We start from the raw sequence: 27,629 nt of genomic DNA on the forward strand, positions 1-27,629 counted from the left end.
AGGCCCCCCGCCCTTCCTTAAATGCTCCACTTTGTCTTGTATTAGGATATTGCCTTCCAAATTAACAACAAAAACAAAAACAAAAACCCAACAAGGATTGGGCAACGTTACTTCCAGAAGAGCTTAACTGTTTAAGGGTTAAAGACACAGGAAAATTATAACTTAAGTTCTGTAGCAGCCAGGGGTGGATGAAGAAAGGTGGCTTTGTTTGAGCGATTAGTTTGGACTCTGCTAAGAGAGACAGAATATCTTTTTTTGGTCTGATGGCGTAGGCAGGGTTTTATATGCTTAAAAGCAAATCTTCAACTGCATTCTCATTCTCTTACATCAGCCCGCTTCTCCCCTTCCCTCTCATGTGGCAAAACAATAAACAAAGTGACCACTGTTGGTGCTGTGGGTCTCTCGCTCTCTTTCTTTCTAGTACAGGCTCCCGGGGTGGAAATCTTTAGCCATTTAAACTCTCAAAAGTCCTGCTCCCCTAAGAGAGGACGTTTGCTGAATGTTTGCTCGCTGGAGAATGTCCCATGGTCCTCAGCTCGAAAAGGGTTATACAGAAATGCGGGTGGTTGGGGCACCCCTATCCTGTGAGGAATCCCTGCTTGGGGATCTCTTTGTTTGCTTTTTCCTCGGCATTTGTAAAGTCAGCGCTTTAGGTCGGAAGGTGTGGCTGGAATTCTAGAAAAGCATTGAAAGTGCTATTTGTTCTCGAAAATGTTACAGTTAATCTCTTGGTCCCAGTCTGAGGGGAAGAAAAGATCTTTGTGAAGAAAGGCAAGTATGTGTCTTCCCTGACTGGGGTTTCAGATTTGTTAACAATGATTCCAGCAAAGAAAGCAGAGTTAGTGATTATTTGAAAGCAGTGGTTCTTAACCTGGGATCTGAGGATTCCCAAGAGGCCCACAGATGGTTTTCCGTGGGCGGTGCTGAGGGGTGGGGTTGCGGGGTGGACCCTCTAAAATTGAATAGAAACATTTGTACAAACAAGCCTTTTATTGGAGAGAAACCTGTGACTCTCCTTAGAGTCTCAAGTCAAAAAAAAATGATGACTATTTTTCATATTTCTTTTTTTATTATGGTAAAATACACGTAACATAAACATCACCATCTTAATTACCATTTTAAAGTGTGTGGCTCAGTGGCATTAAATACATTCACACTGTTGTGCAACTATCATCACCATTCATCCCTGTAATTCTTTTCATCTTGTAAAACTAAAACTATTTCTGTTAAACAATAACTCCCCATTTTCCCCTAGTCTCTGGCAGTCACCATTCTACTTTATATGATCTTGAATACTCTAAGAACTTTATATAGTGGAAACATGCAGTATTTATCTTTTGATGATTGGCTTATTTTACTTTAATATCCTCAAGATTCATCATGTTGTAGCACATTGAGAATTTCCTTCCTTTTTAAGGCTGCATAATATTACATTGTGTGTGTGTGTGTGTGTGTGTGTGTGTGTGTATATTTTGCTTATCCATTCATCCATTGATGGACAGTTGGGTTGCTTCCACACTTTAGCTGTTGTGAATAATGCTGCTGTGAATGTGGGTGTACAATATAACTCCTTTTCAAAGCAAGTTCGTAAGTGCAAGTCTCCCCTCTTTTCTTTTGAGTAGAGTTGTATATTAAGAGATTTTCAGAATCTGAGAGGCAGCTGATTTTAAAGTTCTGAGTGAGTTTGCGGTACACACACGTGTGCTTGCCCCCGAGGACATATGGCTGAATGCTCTTTTCTTCCCTAAGGAGGTAACAGCCAATGTAAAGAAAGCAAAGGGCTGGGACAACAAAGGGCTGGAACATCTGTGTGAGTTTTTGCCGGAGCTGACCCCTACCCCTTTGTCTTATCCCCTTGGCAGGTTACCCCAGCCACACTGAGTAAGGATTGGCCAAAAAGGAGCCCCTTTCTATGCTGGGGAGTAAGCAAGGGAAGGACCAATGTATTTCTCCTCCTAGTCCCCAGAGCCTGGAACTCCCTCCTTTCCATGCACCTGGCAGTGTTACCAAGTCCAAACTCGTTCTGCTCACCACACAACAGGCCAATAAACTGGGAGATGAGGTGTTGGAGCAAGGAAGAACAACTTCATTCGGGAAGCCAGCAGAGAGAGAAGATGGCAGACTGACGTCCTGGAGAACCATCTTCCCCAAATCAGAATTCAGGCACCTTTTCTACTAAAAGGGGAGAGAGTGTAGTTACTTGTTGCAAATTTCCTAGTGTTGGAATTCTTTGTTCTTGAAGCTGTCCGATCAGGTCACAATGTTCCTGTAAACCTCCAACAAGACAAATGTTATTCTCTATTCTGCGACTTTTTATCTCTATATGAATGGAAAAGTGTTACACCTTTCAAGATCACAGCCTTGAGAATGGGCTTTTCTGGGTATTTCAGGCCAGAGGCAACTTTCTTTTACAAAAGGTGCAGAACCGGTAAGACTAAGCACAGGAAACAGAGCACAGGGTTAGCGCTAAAGGAACAGATCTCATACGGAGTCAGACTTGTTCTTCCCTAGTACAGCAATATGGTCCCTCCCTAGGTGAGCGTGAGGTTTGAGGTAAGACGTGGATTTGCATTCTCTCTCTCCCACTATCTGCTGCATTATTTGGAGACAGTTATTTAAATTCTTTGAACTTTAGTTTCCTCATTTGTAAAATGGAGGTAAAAATCCTACCATGAAATGACATTGTTAGGACTGAGATACGTACATCAGGTGCTTAGCGCTGGGCCTGGCTGTATAAACAGGTGCTGCTCCCTGCTACAAATCTAAAGGGAGGGATTTCTAAAGTGAGAGCATTGTTAACTCTGATCAAGATTTTCTTTTCTTTGTGAAACTTTGAGAAATGGAAACAGGCAAATCTACCAAATAAACGGAGGAGGTAAATCTGAGCTTAATGGCTATAAAGATGGAGGAGTTAAAGGCTAGGCTGGGACGGGAGCAGAGAGAGAAATAAAGATCTGTTATTACCTGTTACATGAACATTGTCCCATCTCTTTGAAGTTGTTGGCCAAAGAGAGAAAGGCTGTGTCACTCCATTGGGACATTCTGAATGTGCCCTCACATCTCCACAGTACATGAGCAAAACTCCAACTGAGGAACTACCTTCAAAGTCTTTTGAATATTTGAAAAATTATTTATCCAATCAACTGCACAATAAAGGAAAACATAACACTGTTTACATTGTTCACATCTAGACGTTAATAGGATCAAAAACAGGATACACCAAATCACACACACACACACACACACACACACACAACATCTAAACCAAGCCGTTATTTATGGGCCCTTTCTTTATCCCTATTTACACAGAACTAATTTTATATAGCTGCTACCTATGTGTAGATACCATTCCAAGTTCTACTTTCCCCACTAATTTATATAGACCCCCACCTCATATTTCTATAGTCCTCACACTTAACATTTCAAGTGGCAGTATTTCTATTGATATGTTTTATATTTATATCACAAGCTTTGGGGTTAGTTTTTTACTCTAAAATAAATGTTTCTCCCATACAAATTCTTCCTCCCTTGTCAAAAGCTCTGATAAATATGATGTTATTTGTCATCTTTTACCAACTTTATCTCTAGAAAGATTGTATTAATACTAATCAAGGCCCCCAGCAATAGTTAAATATACCTGAAGTGGAATTATTCCCATTTTTCCCAGTACTGGATTTGTAATTTTCTTTTTTTGCTAATTTAATGAGAGTGAAGTGAGTATCTTGTAGTTGTTTTAATTTTCAATTTTTAAATTATAACAAATGTCAACCTTTCACTGTTTTTTAAAACTGAACTATTTGTCTCCTTTGGTGTGAACTATCTAACCCAGGGGTTGGCAAACTATGGCCCTTAGGCTAAATATGACCAGCTGCTTGTTTTTAGAAATAAAGTTTTACTGGAACTCAGCCTTACTCATTTGTTACATGTTGTCTGTTGCTGCTGTTGAACTGCCGTGGCAGAGTTGAGTAGGTGCGACAGAGCAAGGGCTAAAAAATGTACTCTGGCTCTTTACAGAGAAAGTTTTCGGCCTCTAATCCCATCTCTTAGCGCTTAATCACTGTTGTTCTACCACACTTTATGCTCCTGCAATATCAAAGTACTGTAGTTCCCCCACATGTCGTGATAATTTATGTTTTGGTGTTTTTACGCATGCTATGGCCTCTTTCTGGAATTTTCCAACGCCACTCTGCCAGGAAGGTTCATCCTTCCAAACTCATACTATAAAGCATCTCTTTAATTCCAATTCACAACATTACTTTTTGTTAGAAGATACTGACTGTTGGAATAAGAATCAAGAAAACAATGCCTGGGAAAGCACTTTGTAAAACTATAGGAGCTATGTAAAAGTAACAGCTTCTAATAAGAACTATTGTACCTGGCAGCATCAATGCCCACCTTTGTTTCTACTTTTATTTAAAGCCATTTACAAGGAGCTTTTTAGACTAAAGCACCCCAATTTGTTCTCATGGAGTAAAGGATCTAATTACACCTTTCCTGTAAAACCTCTTTGTTAAGTACCAACAGCATAGTTGGGTGTCTGGACTACTTATTTTGGGAACACTAGAAGCTAATTTGGATCAATTAGATGTGTCTCATCAATTATTGACTAATCATTAAGATGACTCAAAACAGCAATCAACCAAACAAAAGAGTCCAATTCTTTGAGTTGTCCTATTTGACAACAGAGAACAAGGCTGGAATCCTAGAGAAACATTAAATATAAAAATCAAAGAAAATATGCTAACTCAAAAAGCCATTCTATCCATTGGGTTCAGATCATTATGTTGACACCCTGGCTCTGCACTACTATATATATATAGATCTGTAAATATAGATCGATATAATGGACTATATATATAAAATTATTATATATATATAGTATTTTATATATATATATATATTTATCTTTCATGGGTGTGCTTTCCTTTCTCTGTTCCTCCCTTCCTTTGGGAATCAAAAACATCTCATAGAAAATATTTTCAGGAAATCAAATGTATATAAAAACTGTAATGCAATGTTGTGTGTATGTATGAGTGAGTAACTGTCTGTGTGTGTGTGTGTGTGTGTATGTGTGTGTGTGCACGCACGCGCGCGCACGAGAGAGAATACAGTGTACTTATTTAAACAGTGATGTCCCGTGGATCCGGTAAGAAGCTTAGAAATTTCCATTTGCTTTGTGGAAAGTTTAATATGTGTGTTGAAAGCCACAAGGCGAAGGTCCAGATTACTCCAAGTGAAGGCCTGGGTGGTTATGAATGCTGAGTCCCAGAGACAAAAGCTCTTAGTTATAACTGCATTTCTGGAGAGGAGGGCGCCAGTTCCTTCATCACTTCCATTAAGGAACAACTACTTCTTTTAGCAGTGTCTTTCTCTCAGGAAGTGCAATATGTAGTAAGGGCAGAAAAATAAGCAAAGGAGGAAATTTGTTATTGATTTTCTTTTCTTCTGTGAAATTACATGAAAGCTCAATGGCTGGTAGCAGTAACTTAGTCAATAAGGCTCCATTTGAAACCACCTTGAAGTTCAATTTTCCCCTGATCCTTTTCAACTTCCTCAAGTGTTGGATTCTTTTGTATTGAATTGTCTTTGGTGCTGAGATACTATGAAGCTTTTTATTCAAAACACCACAGAGACGATTTTGCTAAAGGTAAAGCTGTGAAGTCCGCCCAGACGGTTAAGTTCCAGCGCTCCATTTTGGTTAGAAATCAACAGCACTGCACACTAAACCTGAAAAACCGAGGGAAAACAGAGGTGGAGGAGGTGACTAGTAGGACTCCTTACCGTAAAGCAATCTGTCAGTATTAGGTGTTGCTGGGTTTTGTGGGGTTCGAGCTGTGGAGACACTAAGCTCAGCGTTTCCTCCTATGGGGGTGGGGGTGGGGTCATTTATGTCAGACTCACCGTTCCGGGAGTGTCCGTTTTGGTCGTAATACTTGCTAACCTCTGTTGAACATTTCCTGTGTGCTGGATAGTACGCTGAGTCTTTATATGGTTTCTGTTCTGTAGGGAAGCAATAAGTCGCCTGTGTGAAGCTGTCCCTGGGGCCAATGGAGCCATTAAAAAGCGCAAGGTAAATATTGGTGTGGTTTTCTTGTTCTGTGTTTCCCTAACTATGGGAAAGATAATATCAAAATAGTTGTTAGTTCATTCCACCAAGTGGACCTAAGGTCCAGAATGGCCTTTATTAGTTGGCCTGGTATCAGAGATGCACTCAGAGTTGTTCTCGTCCTTCAGATTTTTCTGACTTGCCAGACATTGTCTGAAATGGCGATGCCTGGAGTGACAGAGTGGAGAAAGCACCTGGCTCCTTCCAAGTCAGAAAATCTGGTTGCCGGGCTGGGTCTTTACTTACCTCTGGGCGTGATATCTCAGCTCTCTGAGACTCTGTTCTTGTTCCCGTAAAGTTAAGTTGTTCAACCAGACGACCAGTTTTGGTACCTTCCAGTTTCAATCTTTGATAATGTATGCATTCTGCATGTTCACATTTTAGACTTTTAAGATTCCTTGTCCTATTTTCAGATGGAAACATGGGTGCTGGTAGAGATGGGGTAATCAGTGAGTAGAAGGAGCTTTTCAAGCTGAAAGAAAGCACAAGATTTGGTGTTGGACTTGAATTTAAATCCTGTCTCTGCCACCTACTAACTGTGACCTTGGACTAGTCATTTCACCTTCAGGGTCCTTGGTTTCTGCATCTGTGAAATGGAAGAAAACAGCACTTACTTGATAGAGTTGTTTAAGAATTAAATGAAGTGATGTGTACAAAGTGCCTAACACAGTGTCTGGCCTACGTGAGACTTTCAACAATAATGGTAGTTAGTATTATTGCTATGAAGCTATTAACCCTAGAATATTTAGTTGTTTTGAAGTGTCCAAAGGGGATGGCTAAAGGCTCTTAAGTTAACTATATATATATATATACACACACACACATATATATACACTATAGAATTTAGACTGTTTAAGAGGGAAGGGATTTTTAGAGCTCTTCCAGTCAAACCCTCTTACTTTGCTAGCCACTAAGCTCCGAGAAGAGACTTGCCTGGAGTCACTAGGACAATGGAGGTCAGCGCCAGCTGCAGAAGCCAGGGTTTCAGTTCCCAGCTTAATGCTCTATTTTCATACCACCCATTTTTTATCTTTATTTATTATCTTTCATGAGGCTGAACCCATGGTCACCCAGAGTGACTCAGATGAGCTGCTTGGTATGGGAAACTGATAAATGGCCCTTGAATTCTATTAGAACTCATTACTAGTTCTTGGACAGAACCCATGGTCTGTCTAGCCTCCTCCTGCCTCTCATAACCTCTGTGAATAGGATGTTCCAACTGGATGATCCCAACAAATAGGCTTATTCATTCAAAACTTTCTCATTTCACGAATAGTGGGAGTCTACACTCCAAAACAAAAACAAAGTGAACCAGGCTGTCATCTTTCCAGAAAGTACACATGTAAAGACAAAAGGAAATTTTTGAGTTAATATCCTTTGATTGCTAGCATTTATTGAGTACTTAATACATTCCAGGGACTTGTCCAGGCACTTTGTATCTTTTACATTTGTTTTCCTCCCAGTTTGTGGTAAAATACATAACATAAAATTTACCATTGTAACCATTTTTAAGTGTATGGTTCAGTGATATTAAGTACATTTATATTGTTGTTCAATCATCATCTCCATCTACCCCCATAACTCTTTTTTTAAGGAAAAAAAAAGACATTTATTTGAAAAACAATATACTTAGAATTGCTTGCTTCTAAAAAGCCCATTTCCCCCAAGCCTTGACTTTGTAATTTCATATTAAGCAATGAAGTTATTTTACACAATTTAGTTAAACAATTTAATGGGAATGGCCCCATACTTTTTTATCTTGTAAAACAGAAAGTCTGTACCTATTAAACAGGAACTTCCCATCCCACCCTCTCTCCAGCCCCTGGCAACCACCATTCTACTGTCTCTATGATTTTGACTGCTCTAAGTACCTCATATAAGGGGAATCATAAGTATTTGTCTTACTGTGACTGGCTTATTTCACATTACTTTGCATAATGTCCTCAAGGTTCATCCATCCTATAGCATATGTCAAAATTTCCTTCCTTATTAAGACTGAATAATATTTCACTGTATGTATGTATCACAATTTGCTCATCCATTCATATGTTGATAGACACTTGGGTTACTTCCATGTTTTTAACTGTTGTGAATAATGCTGCTATGAACATGGATGTACAAATACCTCTTCAAGTGCTTGCTTTCAATTCTTTTGGGTATATAAAACAAGAAGTAGAATTGCTGGATCATATAGTAGGTGTATTTTTAATTTTTGAGGAACTGCCGTAATACTGTTTTCCTGTAGCGGTTGTACCATTGTACGTTCCTACCAATAGTGCATGAGGATTTCAGTTTCTCCACATCCTTGCCAACACTTGTTATTTTTTCTTCCTTCCTTCCTTCCTTTTTTCCTTCCTTTCTTTCTCTCTCTCTCTCTTTTTTTTTTTTTTTTTTTGACTAGTTATAGATCTATCCGGATTTTCTTCCTTCATGATTTAGTCTTGACAGATATTATATTTCTAGAAATTTGTCCATTTCATCTAGGTAATCCAATTTGTTGACATACAGTTGTTCATAGTATTCTCTTATAATCCTTTTACTTCTATTGAATTGGTAGTAATGCCCCCCCTTTCCTTTCTTATCTTACTAATTTGAGTCTTCTCTTTTTTCTTAGTTTATCTAGCTAAAGGTTTGTCAATTTTTTTCATCTTTTCAAAGAAACAACTTTTGGCTTCATTGATTTTCTCTATTGTTTTTCTAGTCTCTCTAGCATTTGTGTCTGCTCTAGTCTTTATCCTTTCCTTCTATTAGCTTTGAGTTTAATTTGTTCTTTGTTTTTGAGTTCCTTAAGTTGTAAAGTTAGGTTGTTGATTTGAGATCTTTTTTTCCCTTTTACTGTGTTTATAGCTATAAATTATATCATAATTTATCACGTTACAGATATAAAAGCACCACTTTCAGTGTGTCTCGTAAGTTTTGGTATGTTGTGTTTTTCATGCTCTTAATCATAACAAAAAACCTAGACAGCAACTTTTTCTCTTTTTTTTTTTTTTCAGACTTGTGTTCAAAAGGACTTGAGAATTTAGCTAGTCCAAACTCTCATGGGAATTCCTTTTATATAAAGCAGGCCTCTACTCCCAACACTTGGGGAGAAGGAAATGTATGAGAGAAGGTCTGAGTGCTCAAGTTGCACTAAACTTACTTAAGAATTTGTTGCATTCCAATTGAAAAAAGTTTTTATTTAAAAAAAAAAGCATTTCATCTCATTTGATTTATTTAAAATGATATAGGGAGGAAGAATGTGGGCTTTGACCATCTTTTAACATTTTAAAGACATAAATATTCATTCTGTAACAAAACCCATAACTTAGAGGGTTGTTTTGTTGTTTTTAAAGCCTCCAGCCAAGTTTCTATCAACAGTTCTTGGCAAAAGTAATCTTCAGTTCTCGGGAATGAACGTAAAGCTGACCATCTCCACGTGCAGCCTCACACTGATGAACCTTGACAACCGACAGGTAAGAGTGCTGTTTGTAGTTTACCATGTCTGCTTTTCCAGAACAGCCTGGGCATGACAGAGAGAATAAGGTTTCAGACAGCAAGCCTAAACCTTAATAAAACACAAGGGGGAAATCTGCTGAGGGCTTATGCGTAACAGTAATTGGAACAGCAGTATTACTAACCCATCACTGGGGCATTTAACTGCCTGAATGCTTGCCCCTACCGAATTGGCTTTGTAATAAGAACTCAGGTGCAAAGACCATAGTATCATTTGGAATATCTTTGAGTCAATCATTTATTACTCTCTGCCACACACCCTCAAAGGGAAAGCGATTCCATGATCAGAACTAACAGACTGTGTGGTGGATGTGGGGAGCAGATGAAGGACAGAGGGGAAAGGTGATGTTAGGTTAAATGCTCTAGCCAACTGAAATTTAAGCAGAAAACCTTAAGGTTGAAAAGCTTTCTCAAATGTTATCGTGTAAACAGTTTTTTTTTTGTCTTTGATGATTTATGATGCTGTGGTTTGCCTAAGTTCTCATTGTAAACATTATTTCTCACAGAACAGCACTGTTGAAACAAATATGGAAGATATAAAGGCACTGTGCTAAATGTATACTTTAAACTTGGACACTGTTTTTGACTTACTTCTTATTTTTTTAAACTAAATTCCTTGTGTCAGAGTATTTATGTATGTTAGAGTCTAATTTTTGTCTAATAGGTAGTGATTTGAGGTTTTCAGTATTTAAGGTTTTACTCTATGGAGTGCGGTTGATCAGAGACCCATGGGAGGTTTAATGTGTACTTGGCAATGATAAAACACTCAGAGGCTTTGAGGTCACATATAAGTTGAAAGCCTGGCTTTGCCACTAACAAGCAAGTTACCCTCCCACTCAGTTTTCCTGATCAGTGAAATGAGGATTATAGTGCTTATTCATAGATTTTCTGAGAAGATGGATTTAACAATACTGTGTTTCACAGGGTTATATAGAGGATTAAGTGAGATCATGGATGTAAATCACTCAGCACAGTGCTCATCACATGGTACCTATTATTATTATTAACTCAAACATTCTTCCCTGAGGCCTTTCATATACTCAGTCCTTAGCAAGGAAAGCATAGTGTTACATGGAAAATTATAAAATTGTCAGTAACACATAAGTACAGTTATACACATTTTGACTTCCATTGTTTTTTTCGCCAAAAAATTCATTTATGATTTTGAGGGCTGTTTTATTTTCTAAATTAAAAAAAAGAACAAAACACATTGTTTACACCGTAGTATAAAACACCATAGAGGAACGTGCTTAATGTGAAACAATTTAAAATCGATTCCTGTCTGGTCGGGTCCTGGTTGGTTATCCAAGAGAGGTGACATCATTGGTACAATGACAGCAGAACATTTGGGGCTGTACTTGGAAGATGCAGCCTCTCTGGGTGGAAGGTGAAACATTCATTGTCTTTCAGATGCTTTGCCCTCAAGACATTTGTGGATGTAAAATTTATTTTTCATTCTCACCCATGTGAATGGTACTAGGAATGCTCAATGCTTTTAGTTATAAGATTTCATTGAGTAGAGGAGCCCTTGAATTATCTCGCAGTTTTGTAGGGGAGGAAGAATAAGCAAAGAGAGAGCCATCATGGTGACAGTCTTATGTGCAGAATCGAATGAGCATTTAAAAAAATGGCTCTTTCCATGGGGTGACTGAAGTGAATGGGGAATTTAGGAAGAATAGGGTTGTGGCATGTATGGTAGGGGACACAGTTTATTCTCAACACCTCTCTTCCCCTCCACTGCTCTTTTCTAGGCCACTGCAGCTAGAGCTGGTATTGCCACTCGTCCATAATCTTTCAGGCAAGCAGGAGGACAGACAGTGGGCATGGGTGGCTTCCACTATCAATAGTTACAGCAATGAGGTGTTTTGGGGAGTGATGCACATCTTTTCTGCACGGGTGGCATGGACTCGGTGGATCTCAATCATATCAGACCCAGGGGCTGATTTTCTAAGATAATTTTGAACTATTCTGCAGACCTGAGGAAAGTGGCTGCAGGGGGCGGGGTTGGGGGTGGTAAAAAAAATATGTGCCACTTCGGAGGCTTATATTCAAGCTTTATGCATCCCATCAAAAGGCAACCCAAATGTTCCAGGGATAGAGGCTGCAGAGAAGCGACCCTACACGCATGAGAAAATGATTTATTAATTAAAATTTCCTTAAAGAAAAGTACCCTTTGAAGTTCAAAGATAAATACAAATAGTTTTTTCCCCATTTACACCAAGTCTAAGATATACTTTGGACTGAAAACATAAACAGGTTCAAGTTTATAAATCCATTCATAGAAAACAGAGCACTGATGGGTTAGATGGTTCCCATTCATCTTCAGTCACTGAGAACAACATCAAGAATGTAACTATTCACTCCCAGGAAATGTCTCACAGAACCTGAGGCAGAAGATAAGATTATATTAAACACATAATGGTTGCAATTTTAAAAACTTACCATATTTGGGGATGTGAAAATACATTTTGGAAAAGCAAGTTATAGGGTCTTTTGTATAGTATTCGTTTTAAAAATTCAAGCAGCAGACACCCTTGACATACTTTAATTATTTTGAGGCCTTAAGCAAAAATGTCGGTCTCAGTAGCTCCCACCCTCACTGTTTCTTTACTCATTTCTACATCCCTGTCACCAACTTTAACAGCTACTGAAATTGAGAAGGGTATAAAAGAGATGATGAAGAGGGTAAAACAGACAGAAAATGGAGACATCTTTAGTATCCATGAGGGGAGGCAATTCAAGTATCTGCCAAGGCCAGGCAGGTAATGCAAACTGTCCAGGTTCATGGAAAAACAATGGTGCAAACACTGGGATAAATGATGAGTGTCATTTGGTCTCCATGTTGGGGAGACAACACTGGGGAACATGGTAGAGAATACTTGCCCTATGTAAGAGCAAATCAGAGGCTTCCCTTGTTACTATAGGTCAAGGGCTGCCAGATGAACTTCCACTTAAAAAAAAAAAGGATGGAAACCTGGAGTTTTGCTGCTATCTCTGGATTATAAAATGTTGGTCTTTAATTAAGAAATTAAAATTATAAGCATGAGCTTAAACAAAATAGATCTGTGTTCTTGAAGACAGCCAACATGGGACATCTGATCTAAGCAAACCTTTTTAGTAAATATGGATAGATCCAGAAAGCTCTTCACAAATCACACTACACACTCATAAGTTTGAGTTCTCTTCCCATTTCACATCCCCACCCTCTTCCCCATCTCAGAATCAGGATTAGAATAACCCCAAAACTCCTTTCTTTATTTATGTATAGATATGTGTGTCTTCATTTAATCCTCACAATTTATAAAGTTGATTCAATTATGCTTATTTTTAGTTCAAAACCCTGAGGCAGAGAGGTTAATTTACTCAGTTACAGAACTGGTTAGTAGTGAAGCCCAGATTCAAATCAGGTAGGCTGATTCCAGTCTGTGATAAACAAGTAACATTTAAAACAAGTGATTTTACACCTCTAAAGGGATATTATGTTAGCATTTTCCATTCTCAGTAAATATTAACAAGTGTTCATTTCAGTGGTCTTTCAGGTTATTGCCTATTTTTAAGACCAACAAACTAACCATCAGGGGAATGAGTTGCACAGTCCAGGTCTTTTTCCCCAAAATAAGCCTTCAAATCCAACAAGGAGTGGTTTTCTCTTCTGACCCTCTTGCTCCCTGCTCAATCCCAAAGAGAAATAGAGGAAAACTATTTCAGTTTGCAGATCTGTTTTTTCTGAACCTGCTTCCAGGCATCTTTATCTGGAGGTAAATGCAACTAGTCAGGCCATGTGTACTGGCACCCTTTTTATTCTTTTTCCAGAGTACTGTTCATTCAAATCACACAAGCAATTATCTATCCACAGCAGCTACAAGCTGTTTGAAAATGCAATGAAAAGTGAGGCGGGGAAGAGGCAGTAAGATTAAGATGTTTAAGTGCCAACATTTAACCTATCTAATCTGTCTCCACCTAACCCTCCTCTCTCCACCAAGCTAGTGTTTGAATTATGATCATCCTTACTTGTCAGTGCTATATTTAACAGAAAAGAACCCCTCCTCCCTAAAAGACGGGATGACCTTAACATCAGTAAGGCTCCAGGTCATCCTGTTGTATTGGATGTGTCCTTTACTGCTGTAACAAAGCAAGAATATCTGGTACCTTTTTACTAATCATAAGTCCTGCAGGTATACTCAGTTTTACTGGGCACAGCCTTTTGACTATTATTTACACAGAACTTCAGCATCTTAGTAACCACAGCAACTTGCTTATGGATTTGGTAGGTTTTCCCAGGTTGGCAAATTCTTACAGGAATTTACTAAGTTTAGTTTCCACCAAATAATTTGTAAATCAGGTATTTGAAGCTGGGTACTTTCCCTTGTAAAGAGTGGTTCATAAACCTTAAGGTGGTTGCAATCGTACAATAAAACAGTATAAAACAATAAAAAGTAGTATTAGAGAAAGTATGTATGCAATGCCATTAGCCAAACAAACAAAATACACAGAACAAGAAATTTTTATTATCTCGAATGCTGGTGCATAACCAATAACAAGTTTAATTAGAGGAGGAGACAGAGGGAAACTTCAGATACTAAGGTGGGTTTCTGGGCAGGTTTAAAAACCTTTAGGGGTTGACAGCATAATTGTTCATAGTCTTTTTGAGATACAGGGTTTTCCTTTTACTTGACAATATTCACTTAACAGTTCCTACACTATGAAGTTCAACCAAAGTCTTTTGCCTGTAAAGTTAAATGAAAAACAGAGAGCAAGTAAAACAAAATTTCTGTAGTATATAAGGATGTTAGAAAATTTGTTTTCTTTATACTTTTACCTACAGTTTAATGTCTAAATTTGAAACTGTATTAAAGACGTCTCAATTTTTGACTTTCAAAAATGGTCAAGACAATGACTTCTTGAATTAAAGATTACAGTAGCTTTAAAAATGATGGTACATGTACAAACAAAATCTCAAATACTCTTGGAAACACTTTTTAAGATACAGCACACGTGACATACTTCTTTCAGGGCATGATTATCCTTTCAGGATACTGAAGAGTACTCAGTTTATCTTACACTAAAAATTTAGCCTTTGGTAACTATGGCTTGGCTAGATCACAACATGGAATCCTCAGAGTTTTCTCAGTAGGCTTTCAGTCCAAATAACTCAGACATCTCGTGTCCTAAGCTTGCTAAACTGATTGCTTTTTTTTTTTTTTTTAATATTAATTAATATCAGTGGGCTGTTGTACTGGCAGTTTGTCTTGGTCATGACTTAATTATTGCAAAGCCATCCCTTACAGTGAAATATGAAAGATATTTCCCCCAACGCAAGGCAGTGAAACTGGATCAATAACAAAGTCAAAGCCATAGGTATTTCAGGACATTCTTGAAAAGAGGTTTCAACAGTACTAAGTTCCTTTTTCTTTAACAATTTTCTTCCTTTTTCATAACTGTGCAGTCACTACCCTATTGTATTCTGCAAAACAAAGAAAAAAAATTTTTTTAAGATCAAGTTCTTCATTGGCACGAACTATTTGGAATGAACCCAAGAGACAATGGAATGCTGGGTGTCTCCTCAAGTAGTTTCCTCCTCTCTTCACAGCATTTTTACTACTCTCTATCAATAATCTCATCACAGCCGAGTTCTTCGGTCAGACGATTGACAACCATAAGTGAAAAAAGCTCTTCGATAAAAGCCAGCTGATCAAACGGGGTCTTCTCATAATGCATCTGGAACCCGCCATCCAGAGCTGCTTCTCTGGCTCTGGAGGTTCTCAGGAACATCTTGTTGGCTTCTTCAAGGGCCGCTGATACTCTGTAGCCCGCACCGCTCAGCTGCTCCTCTTCCGGATAGTCGTAGTCCTCCTCCCAGTCATCAAATTCCTCACCCTCGTCCTCGCTCTCGAAATCCGGGCCCGCGATCTGGCCCGGCTGCGCCCCGGGGCTGGGCCGGATGGCCAGGCCTCGCTGCCCCTGCGGCTCCGCCATTGGCTGGGCCGCCTCCTCCTCCATCGGGCCTTCCTCCTCCAGCTGTGGCTGGGCCCCGGCGCGGGAGGGGTTCGGGGATGGCTCCCGGCTCCCGCTGCCTACCTCCATCTGCGGAAGGTCACCCTCGCCAGGCATCACATCCATCTGCAGGTCGTTGCTCTCCTCGTAGAGCTCGGACAGCTCGTGCATTTCCGACATTGTGCAAGCGGCTCAAGCTCTCGCCAGCGGTTTTCAGCAAGATCGGAGCTACGCGGCCGTGCGGTTGTGCGCTTGCGCAGGCGCCGTGCGCTGGCGGGACCCTGCGTGTGTGCGCGTGCGCGACCCCCAGACACCGCCTCCCGCTAGGCGCGGCGCGCGGGCGCTGGCCTGCTGTGTGCTCCCCCGGGGGCCGTCCTGGAGGCGATGGGGTGTCGTTTCTATCCGTCCGCAGTTCATACCTAAACACTGTGCATACAGGAGCATTGCTTATCCTCCGCCTTTCTTAACCACTGTGCTGCTTGTAGTGCTCTAAACTTGAAAATACTTTACATGTCTTCTGTAATGATGCTTAAATCCTGCTCCCGCCTCGCCGTCTCTTTTCCCCCAACCCCAGGCAATCGCATCTGCTCCCCGGTTTTAATTACGCCTTATCTATGCCGTAATAACTGTTCAGTCCGTACCTCCAAGCTTCACGGGGTTCTCAAACACAGATCATGTTAAAAACTGATCTATTTATTTCTCCTGTTTCTCTCATTAAAAAAACAAAAGTTAAATTCACAAATAAGCATATTATAAGTGCTCTTTAAAAAATATATAGTGAAGAAATACTATACTTGGTCCCATTCTTTTTGCATAAGGTAACTTTACTCTATTGTCAATTTGGTTGTTCTCTTTTTTTATTGAAGTGTAGTTGGTTTACAATATTGTATGAATTTAAGGTGTACAGCAAAGTGATTCAGCTCTCCATTCAGCTCTCTATTTTATTAGATTCTATTATATATATTAGATTCATTTCCGTTATAGGTTATTACAAGATATTGAATATACTTCCCTGTGTGCCACAGTATATCTTTGTTATCTGTTTTATATATAGTGATGTGCATCTGTTAATCTCATACTCCTAATTTATCCCTCCTTCCCTTTCCCTTTTGGTAACCACAAATTTGTTTTCTGTATCTATGAGTCTCTTTCTGCTTTTTAAATAAATTCATTAGCATTATTTTTAGATTCCACTTATAAGTGATATCATATACTTCTCTCTCTGTCTGACTTACTTCACTCACTATGGTAATCGATAATCTCCAGGCCCATCCATCTTGTTGCAAATAGTACTGTTTAATTCTTTTTCACAGCTAAGTAATATTCACACACGCGCACGCGCGCGCGTGTGTGTGTGTGTGTGTATGAATACCATATCTTTATCCATTCATCTGTTGATGGGCACTTAGATTGCTTCCATGTCTTGGCTATTGTAAATAGTGCTGCTGTGAACATTAGGGTGCATGCATCTTTTCAAGTTAGAGTTTTGTCTTTTCTGGATATATGTCCAGGAGTGGGATTGCTGGATCGTATGGTAACTATTTTTAATTTTTAAAGGAACCTCCATACTGTTTTCCATAGTAAGCACTAACTTACATTCCCACCAACAGTGTAGGAAGGATCCCTTTTTTCCTGGTGTGTATTCTTTAAATCTCTTTTCTTTGCATTTACATGGATTTATATGTCCTCATGGAAAAATCTTATTTTTTTTTAATGTCTTACCTAATTGTCTTAAACTTACAAAATAAGCAAACCAAAAAACCCTCAGCAAGATCTTGAAGATTTAACTGCATTAGTATCCATAGACAGTATTTTTTCATAGTATTCTATTTGTGTAGCTGTACTATAGTTAACAACTATGCACAAATACTTTTCTATTTCTTGATATTATAAATTACGAGTAAATGAACAGCCACATGTGCCAATTATTCTCTAGAGTAAAAACCTACAAGTGGAAAGGTGGAATTGTAGGGTATGCATACTTTAATTTTAATATATGTCAAGTTGCTCTCCAAACTTGCTGTGCAAATTTAAGCTCTAGCCAGCAGTGTTTGAGAATATTCACACCCTTGCCACATATGATTTTGCTGAACTTTAACAATTTTATCAATTTAATGGTGTTTTGTTTCATTTTCTATAGCCTTGATTTCTTGGAAATTGGTTAGCTAATTCAGCTGACTCCACTGATTTAATCACTTGGCCTTTTGTCTCCTGTTTGGTGCCACATTTATCATAGAATGAAAGGCCACGAAAGTGTGAATCTTTTCAGACTTTGTAGTCTAATGAATTTCTATAGTTTTAGATTACATCTTGCTCATAAGGAAAATCTTGTCTCTTTGTTCTTTAAAAACTTGCCTCAGCTCTTTTTGCGCATTTATTCTTTCATGTGAATTTTAGAAGTAGTTTGAAAAGTTCCTTGAATGATATTGGTGGAATTTGTATTGGAATTGCATGGAATTTATAGATTAACTTAGGGGAAGAATTGACATCTTTACAATGTTGTCTTCTAATCGATAAAGGTGATATGTGTACTTTCTACTTGTTCAGGTCTTATTTATATCCTTCAATGAAGTTTTCTAAAAAGTCTTATGTGATTATCATTAATTTTATACTTAGGTTCTCTTGTAAAATGTACCTCCCTCTTCTCTTCTGCACAGTGTCACATTGGCTATTGGTGATATATGGGAAAAACATTGATCTTTGTGTATTGATCTTGTTTTTACTAATTATTTTTAACTGAAATATAAATACAGGAAACATAAATATAGAAAAGTACATAAATCATAAGTATATAGCTTGATTATCACAAAAAAATGTATCTGTGCAACCACTACAGTTCAAGGAACACCATTTGCAAGATCCCAGAAAGCCACTTGCTTTCCCCTTCCTTTGCCCCAAAAGTCATCACTATCCTGAATTCAAACAGAATAAAAGAATTTTGCCTGTTTTCAAATTTTATGTAAGTTATACAGTCTTTGTGTCTGGCTTCTTTTGCCCAAGGAATCTGTTACTGCTATGTAGTAGTCCATTGTTTGTTTAATTATGGGGGAAGTAATTGGGTTTATTTATTTTGTGGGGAGGCACTGGGGATTGAGCCCAGGACCTCATGCATGCAAAGCACGCACTCTACCACTTGAGCTACACCCTCCCTCGTTGTTTGAATATCACAATGATCATCATTAGGGTTGTTTCCAGTTTGGAGCCATTATGAACCGATCCGTGATTATCTTCCTTGAGAAGATCTTTCGGTGCACGTATTTACACAGTTCTTTTGGATATACATCTAAGAGTAGAACTGCTTGCTCATTTTATATGAGCAGCTTTAGTACCCTGTTAAGCAAATCTGAAGACAAGATTAGCCAGTTGGTGCACAGTTGTTTTAGTGAACCTTCAAAACTGTATAACAAACACATCTCTGCAAGTTGATCACTACATTCTGGTTTCCAAACAAGCAAGCGGAGAATCTCAAGTAAGAGACAATTTTCTTGACTAATTATTGCAGTTCAGTTGGATAGTCTTACTTCATATCAGAAGTCCTAATGTTAGTGCCTTCGTAAGGATACTTTTGGTGGCAAATGACTCAAACCCAATTCAAAGAAACTTACATAAAATAAAGAAAATAGAAAAATACATAAAAACATAAAGGGAGGGGAGAAATGTATGGGTTGAAGTGATGAAACAAATGTTACCCACTGACTTTCACTATTTTTAATTCTCAGCTCTGATTTTCTCAAAGAGAGAAAGGTTCGGTTTCCAACAGGCTTTCCCCATATGGCAGCAAAGGATGACTCTTAGAAACTTTGGCTTATACTAAGGTCTTAAGTGGCAGGGAGAGATGCATTCTCTTCTATTATTTCTCTCAGTTCCTCCACAAAGATAATGTTGATTGGCTTTGCCGTACTCAGAGAGGGGATGTTTTCTGATTGGCTAGCCCTGGATCATGTGTCCACCTGCAAGGAGAAGGGCCGTGAGAAGGGCGTGTCACACTCACCTGAACCTCATGCTCTAAATGAGATTATTATAGAACGTGGCTGAAGCGATTTCCAAAGGGATGCTGAACAGGCGAAAACAAAACAAACAAATGTATGTCCATTACTGTTAGATGGTATATAACTAGGTATAATTAACTTATAGCATCACACATGTTTGTTTCTGTTTTCCAGATTATTGCAAATCATCATATGCAGTCTATTTCATTTGCCTCTGGAGGAGATCCTGTAAGTATGAATTCATGAAAGTTCTTTCTATAAGAGTTAAAAGAACTTCTGTGTAAAGCATATTAGTCACTACATGTCTTTTCCAAATATCTTACAACAGTTTGTGAATAGACACATGTAGCAGTTAATCAGAAATTTGGTTTTGACAAAATATTTCCTGCCACTGATTTTTAAAATATTTGGATTAGTAGATGAACAGATAATACTCCATTGTGCTGTTGGCCATGGAGTTATCATCTGAGGAGCTTCCTGTAGATAACATCAAATTCATAAAAAAACAATTATGTCATACATGTGTTGCTGGTCCTCTCTCAGAATTCTTTTCAACACAGAGTTCCAGCCAGATCCTTAATCCATTGGATTTGGCATAGGAAGGGCAGCCTATTTGGCATTTCTGGTGGTCAGCCAAGGCAGCTAAGTCTAACCTGAACTGAACAACCAGGTTTGCACGAACACATGGTGGGAACGGCTCACTGGAGAGAGAGAACTTGCAGTTCCTCCCTCCCACGAGGCCACATGGTGCCCATTCCCATGAATTGTGCGGGACCCAGTCGGTGCTCTCACTCCCCGCCTTCTTGGCAGAGTAGAGGGTGATTCCCTGACCCCCAACTGCATCATTTCTGGGACCAGAGCAGAAGGAGAGAGGCATTGAAGCTAGGATGCCTGTGACTGACCAAGAAACAAGCCTGTTTAAACTGAGGGAGCTGAAGGAGGACTTTGCTCCTCTGTGACACTGTGACATTTTTCTTGTACCTGCAATATACGGTTGGCCCTTGAACCATGCGGGGATTAGGGGCCCCAGCCTTCCACAAAGTCAAAAATCTATGTATATTTTATTGTGGGCCCTCCATATTTGCCGTCCATGCAGTCTTGTGATCTGGCCTCAGCAGCCACACCACAAGGTGTGTTTGGTAGTAGAGAGGATCAACTACCAGCCTGAAAAGGCAGAGTCATCACTTCTCTTCCTGACTCACTATAGCTCGACCATCCATGAAGGAGCTCAAATACTTTCCTTAAGCAATTCAAAGTAATGAGTTCTACATAAAAGTAGTGTGAAAAATAATTGCTGTTTGCCCTAAATTTCCCTTTTCAAGTTTCAAGGGTTGCTGTCATTTTAGAATTGGTATGAGAATCCTCATTTACCCTAGCCATGCCCTGTGTGGTGTCTTAGTTCTCCAGAATCCTAATTCTTTTTAAACTGTCTTTATGTGCCTTTAGTTCTTTCAACCAACCAAAGCACTGCGCCTACCAAAAACACACAGGAGAGAATTTGTAGCCACTCTAGGAAAGTTTGTACCTACTGAATGGAGTCTGCAGCTGGGGAGAAATCCTGCTGGTTTTAAATACAAAACTGGAAGAACCATGAAGCATTGGCATTAGAGGTCCCCCAAGTGAAATTTTGCCCACAGGGCAGGGAGGTAGGATGGAGGAGTGCCAGGCTCTGGAGTCAAGCAAACTTGACTTATTTAGACTCTCTAAGCTTCAGGGTCCTCATCTGTAAAATGGGGAATGGTCACTCTTGCCTCACAGTGTTGTGAGAATTAAGTGAAAGGGTGCGTGTAAGCTGCTATCACAGTGCCTGGCACAGAGTGACAGGAGAGAGCCATCCCCACTGTGGCTGATGCATGTCTGTATTTGCTTAGGATGCTCACTGAGATCATTTACAGCTTCATGGCTAACTGGCTGGGTCCAGGGAGTAGGAAGCCAAAAGTCTCCATGACTCAATGTAGTACCCTTCTTCCTACCAGATTCCCTCCAAAGTTTAAAAAATACTGAGTGACCGCCTCCTCACCTCGTGACCTTGCTACCCGCACTTTTTCCCTCTTCTCAAAAGCAGTTTACTTGTCGTTCTTCTGTCAGCCCTGAAGACGGTTCTTGGTAGTGCTTCTGTGTCTGTACATACTTTCTCCATTTCAGGAATGCATTATGAGTATGTCCAAATTAAATGCATTTTTTACATTTCCCCCCACTATTTGTGCTTCACTTTTAACCTTCTTTAAATTCTCCCAGATATTTACAGTTATAGAACTTTTAGGACTGTAAGAATGTTGGAGATTCTTTTGAAGATGAGGATACCAAGGTCTGGAGAGGTCCCATGACCTCTTTCTCATCAACTAACATAGTAGAAAAGTTGCTAGCATCATACCACCTCTTCAACTTAAAAAAAAATTTTTTTTTAATTTTTCTGGGGGAAGTAATTAGGTTTATTTATGTTTTTAAATGGAGGTCCTGGGGCTTGCAAGGCCCAGGACCTCCTGCATGCTAAGCATGTGCTCTACCACTGAGCTACACCCCGCCCCGTCTTCAGCTTTACAATTAGCAGCCACGCCCCCAGCAATTGTGGCTTTGCTTCTAACTCATAAAGATCATAGGTATGACTTTATTTATCTACAAGATATTTCAAATCTTTTATCTTTTTTGCATAAGACAGATTTACTAAGGTGTGTGTTATTTTTAAAAATAACTGAAGACAAGTTAGGCTGACCCTGAGATCCGCTTCCCGTATGATTCATTGTGGGTTATTAAGTGATTGTCCTTGAGGGTATTACAAACATGGGCTTTTATTTCCTGCCAGTTGATTGCATCTTCCCTCTCTAGAGTCACACTTCTAATCTGCAAATGGTAGTGTGTGTATATTTTTTCTGAGAACCGAGATAACAAAAAGCAACTTTAATTATTAAAATCTTATCATTCATCAGCATACTGTTTTCAAGTCAGAATTACCAAGAGGCTTTTTGTTTGTTCGTTTTTGCAAAGTCAGCAACACATTCCTTTTTTGAACTCGTTAGGTTTTTTTATGGATTCTCTTTTTCAAAAATGATCTTTTCTTTCTAGGTATTGATCAAATAAATGCCTTGCATTTTTGCTTTATTATTCCTTCAGTTGCACTGTGCACAAGCAAGCTAACAACCATGAAACCCTGGTCTCTTTAATCGACTTATTTTCTGATGTACATGGTATCTGTTTGGACAACTGGGAAATCATGGTGCCCTGTCCTAGTTTATGACATCTTTGTGGTTGCAACACTGGTATTTCATCTTTCAGCACAGAAGAGAGTTACAGTCAGTCCCTAATCGTTTTTAAAGAATATTTGTCCTAACATATCCCCTACCTGCATTCTCTCTTCTTTTAAAAAGTATGTTTATTAATTTATTTTGTAGGGGGAGGGAAAAGTAATTAGGTTTACTTATTTATTTTTAGAGGAGGTACTGGGGATTGAACCCAGGACCTCATGCATGCTAAGCGAATACTCTACCACTTGAGCTGTACCCTCCCCTGACACCTGCATTGTCTTATATTCTTAGTGACATAGTCTGCCTCCAAATTTTTAATCTTCAAACCTCTCCCCAAGGGGCAGAGAATGTGGACTCCACAGTTGCTAAATATATATATATATGATGTATATCTGTTTATGTTCCCTACTAGGATGCTTTCCTTTTTTTTTTAAACAGAAACATTAGTATAAGTCTGAGTGTCATATCCTAAATGTGCTCTTATCTTTCAACAGTACAATCCATTCATTTTAAATGCAATCATTTTTCCTTTTTTACAGGATACCACAGACTTTGTTGCCTACGTAGCTAAAGATCCAGTTAACCAACGAGGTATGGAAAGCAACTTCTAGATTTTCTTAAGAGCTGGTATATTGCAACTTCAAAAAGTAACAAGCAATTATTTTCAGTATAGAAAGTGACGGGGATCCCTGGAGTGCTACGTTGGGGTCTAGATATACTATGAAAATTTGAGTTTGAAATAAAGAGCCCTGCTAGCAGGGCAAAGTAGAAAAAATACATAGGTGGAATTTAAATCCCAGTCATTTGAGAGACCCATACACCCAAAGGTTTCTTATCAATTTGTGTAAATGAAAAAGAAACTGTTTTGGTTATGATAGACAGGGCTGGCTGCCACCTCCCCAGGGGACAAATGAATCACACGTTAAGACCCAAGTCAATGAGGTCATTGGCCTGCAGTGCCCTTGGCAGGTATGTCCACGTGCGTGTGGTGTGTGTGTGTGTGTGTGTGTGTGTGTGTGTGTGTGTGTGTGTGTGTGTTGAGCCATGCACTTGCAGTTCAAAGGCCTGGCATGTCTCTTTGAGTGGCTTTCTCTCAGTTTAAATGTCTCTTCTTCAAAGAGACCTTCTTTGACTGACAGCACCTCCTGTCTCCAGTAGTCTATCCCACCCTCCCGGGTCATAACACTATTTCTCTTCTATTGACACTTACCCCACATTTTGGTTATTTTATTTACTCACTTGTTGATACATTTAGTGTCTGTCCTTTCTATGAAAAGCTCCAAGAGGACAAGATAACCTGTGTGTCTTATTCCCTGTTGTTTCCCAAGCACTCATTACAGTTGCACACGGCCGATGCTCAGTAACCTTTTTTGTTGAATGGCAGAGCGAGTAGAGGGGTGAGCTGCTTAGTTGTCTCATCCCGGGATTTAGCAAGGCTGCCTAGGGAACTCCTCTCCCAGCCACGCTTCGGATCAGGGGCCTGAAGTTCCTCAGGTCACTGGACCTCTATGGACAGACATGACTGTAGTGTTGCTTCTCAGCCCGAACTCCGGGACATTCAGACTCCTCTTAGGGACGAGTGTTGGGCTGCTTCTCCCCTTTAACTAGAGCCTCCTGCTCGGGCAGCATCCTCTGTCACCCCAGGGGGGTGTGGGTTTGCCCCTACAAACACTTATTAAGCACACATGGAGTGGAATTTGGAAATTCAAGGAGCTCTAAGACCCAGAGGTGGAAAGGCACACGGCACACTGAGGAGCGGATGTATAGAGCACACTTACTAGAATGCAGATTGTGTATGGAGGGGGAAAAGTCAGAAAGGCATCCAGAGGGCAGACAGGGGAGAGCTACTAAGTAAGGACTTAATCCTGTGGGCTGACAGGTGGAGAAGGCTGTTTACCAAGCAGAGATTTAGGAAGGTTGATTTGGCGGCAGGATGCTGTAGATGGATTCAAGGAGAAATTTAAGGTGGGAAGATCCATTTGGAAGCTCTTGTGATTGTAAGAAATGAAATTATGAGGACCAGCTGCTGGCACAGAACCTGGCACATAGTAGATGTTCAGTAAATGCTCAGTAAATGCTTGCCAAGAGTACATGGCTGGATGCAATGAGAAGAAGGAACAGGTGATGAATACTGTGCAATACTCTATTAAAATAGACACACTTGAAAGTCTGTAAGGAAGAATGGACACTGGCCAAAGAGTGGGTAAGAGAGACAGGAACTAGTGAAGGGAGAACGGGGGAGTAGGAACGGAACACAACAAAGGATACCAGAAAAGAGCAACCTCTTTGAATCAAGCCGTCGCTTCCCTAAAGAAGAAGCATGTGTTATTTGGGGAAGGCCTCTGAACAGCAAAGCCCTTTCTCTCAACTTGAAAAGGACGGGGTGAAAGGAAGAACAAATAGATCAGGAAATCTAAATGTTTAGTGACTTTGCCATCAGTCACTGAATATCTCAGGCATGACAGTGCTCTTCAGGAAACGGTGGGAGGAGTTCAAAGATGAATGCTGGCCGCTGAGGGTCATGGCTGAGTGGGATCCACATGGTTGCAAATCTCCCCGCCTGCTTAAGGGAAATAAGAGAGGCAGAGAAAATTACGATGCCGCTCATTCTCTTTGAAATCTCCTGTTCTGATGCCTGAGTATTTCATCCAAGCTGAACTGTGTGAAGGGGACCTCCAGGGATCCTGGCATGGGGACTCTGCAAAGGCATTTATGGGAACTGTTAACTGAGTTCATGGATGGGGTTTGAGAGTTGAGAAGAAAGGGACTCAGAAACAGTTCAAATAGAAGTTTCAGCTTTTTCTTTCATTAGTCCCCAACCTGTGTATAGGAAATAAGAAAGATGCTGGAGTCAGACAGACAGGGTGGGAATCATAATTCTCCCAGCATCTCCCCAAGGACCTCAGCCAAGTTGTTTCACATCCCGAATCTCAGTTTCTTTCAGTGGGAGTAGTAACATCTACTTGCTGTCGTCGTTGGGAGCACTAACAGGTGATACAGGGGAAGCATCATTTCCTTTCCTCCCTTCTCATCTTTCTTTCTCCTTTGGGGAAGCAGGACTTAGAAACAGAGGGTGATTTTCTTGGGCAAAAAATATAGTGTCTTCTCATCACTTGCTGCTCCTTTCTTGTCCGCTCACCCCTTCTCTTGTTTACCTTGGTTATGGAAACCTCTATGAGAAGCCACTATGTTCACAACATATCCACTGCTTGCCCACCCCTCTTGTGTCAAATCCTCCCCCCTCATCTGAGCCTCTGGACTTTAATTTCTGCACAGAGGTACAGACGCAGCTCTCGAGCCCAGAAACATTTATTAATTACATCCTAATATACAAAGAACTGAGCTAATTTTTATAGAAGAAAAGTATTTCCTGGCTTGCATAGGCAAGAGAAACATAACCCTGTAGGATGTGAGGATGTGCAGGAGAAGGCGGGGAGCACAGAGAACCGTGCCTGGACCCTAGCAAGGGGCTGGAGAATAAGTGAATAAAGGCCCAGGCAGAAGAGCTGTGCAGTGGGAGCTTTGGGCTGTGGGTTTGGATGGTGTGTGCAAGAGTGGGGTTGCAGAGAAAGCAGAGAGTAGAAGTAGGGAAACCACGGCTGAGCAGACAGGGCAGAAATGGATGACAGAGGCTTTGAATGCCAGCCAAAAGGTCACTGGAAGCTATAGAAGATTTTGAGCTTTCTAAAAATTATTCTGGCTTCTGCCATTCTACTGAAATTATAAAATGAGAATTTTTCTGACCGTTATATCTGTGTAAGTGATACTGGTGGGCAGGAAAGCAGTCTGGAATTGCAGAGTCCAGTTTGGAGGGCATCTCATTGGTCCTGAGCAGGGGTAGAGATGTTCTAAACTGCACTGGGGAAAGAAGGGACAGTTTGGACAAAATTGTGAACTAACAGTACTTGGGAGCTATTTAGATACGAGAGTTGATAAAGAAATCGAGAGCAGATGATCCTGAGGATTTAATGAGCTATTGTATGCAATGCAAATATCTCTATGCCTGGTTCATAGTAAGTATGCAATAAATGACAGCTATTATTATTGTTGTTGCTCTTGTTGTTATTGTTATTATCCTGAGTGATGTGGCGTGGTGTGCCACTAAGGAAACAGGGATTTCTGCAAATAGGAAAAAAGACAAACAACCCGACAGAGAAATAGACAAAAACGTTATCATTTATTGTGTGCTCTTCACATGCCAGGCAGTGTCAGGCGTACATAGTCTTCACTGTCTTACTTCATCCTCACAAAAATTCTGTGAGGTAAGGTATTACTTCTCTTTTATAAGAGGAAACTCTGGAGTTGAGACAAGATGGTTTTACTAAGCTCACCCAGCCAGTAAGCACCTGGACCAACTCCAGGCCTGGAGTACACACTTAACAAGGCACCAAGAAATGTTTAAAAAAAAAAAAAAGTTTAACCTTACTAGCAATCAAAGAAACACAAATTATGATTAGGTATCATATTTTGTCTTTCAGTTTCAAACACTGATCAAAGTTAAAGTGTGATTTAGAGTAATAGTAACTCTTAACATTGCTGGTAGGGGTGTAGGTCCAAATGGAGAGCAATTTGACAGTTTGCATCAAAACTTTAAAAAATGTAAATACTTGTCAACCAGCAATGCAACTTCTAAGGGAGTAAGCCATGCACGAAGATTAAAGCAATAAAGATCACTGTCATGTTATTTATATAACAGGAAAAAGAAATTCAATATTCATAAATAGCAAATTATTTAAATGAATCCAATGAATGTACTCTGATGCAATTTAATTTTTTAAGCTTTTTTTTGGGGGGGGGTGATTG

General features: G+C 39.8%; 2 protein-coding genes across 2 annotated transcripts in view; one reads left to right on the forward strand and one right to left on the reverse strand.

Annotated features, from left to right (window-relative positions):
- SHC4 (SHC adaptor protein 4) overlaps positions 1–27,629 on the forward strand; it is a 108,794-nt gene that overhangs the window by 52,833 nt on the left and 28,332 nt on the right. The window contains exons 3-6 of the mRNA XM_006192322.3: positions 6,007–6,070; positions 9,442–9,561; positions 19,759–19,812; positions 23,366–23,417. Of these exons, the coding sequence (XP_006192384.2) occupies positions 6,007–6,070; positions 9,442–9,561; positions 19,759–19,812; positions 23,366–23,417 (290 nt within the window). The remainder of the gene's footprint in view (positions 1–6,006; positions 6,071–9,441; positions 9,562–19,758; positions 19,813–23,365; positions 23,418–27,629) is intronic.
- Positions 14,088–15,853, reverse strand: EID1 (EP300 interacting inhibitor of differentiation 1). Its single transcript, XM_032481227.1, has one exon. The coding sequence runs from the start codon at positions 15,773–15,775 to the stop codon at positions 15,200–15,202; it is 576 nt and encodes a 191-aa protein (XP_032337118.1). The 5' UTR covers positions 15,776–15,853; the 3' UTR covers positions 14,088–15,199.

The sequence above is a fragment of the Camelus ferus genome, chromosome 6 (assembly GCF_009834535.1).
Source record: "Camelus ferus isolate YT-003-E chromosome 6, BCGSAC_Cfer_1.0, whole genome shotgun sequence".
NCBI lineage: Eukaryota > Metazoa > Chordata > Mammalia > Artiodactyla > Camelidae > Camelus > Camelus ferus.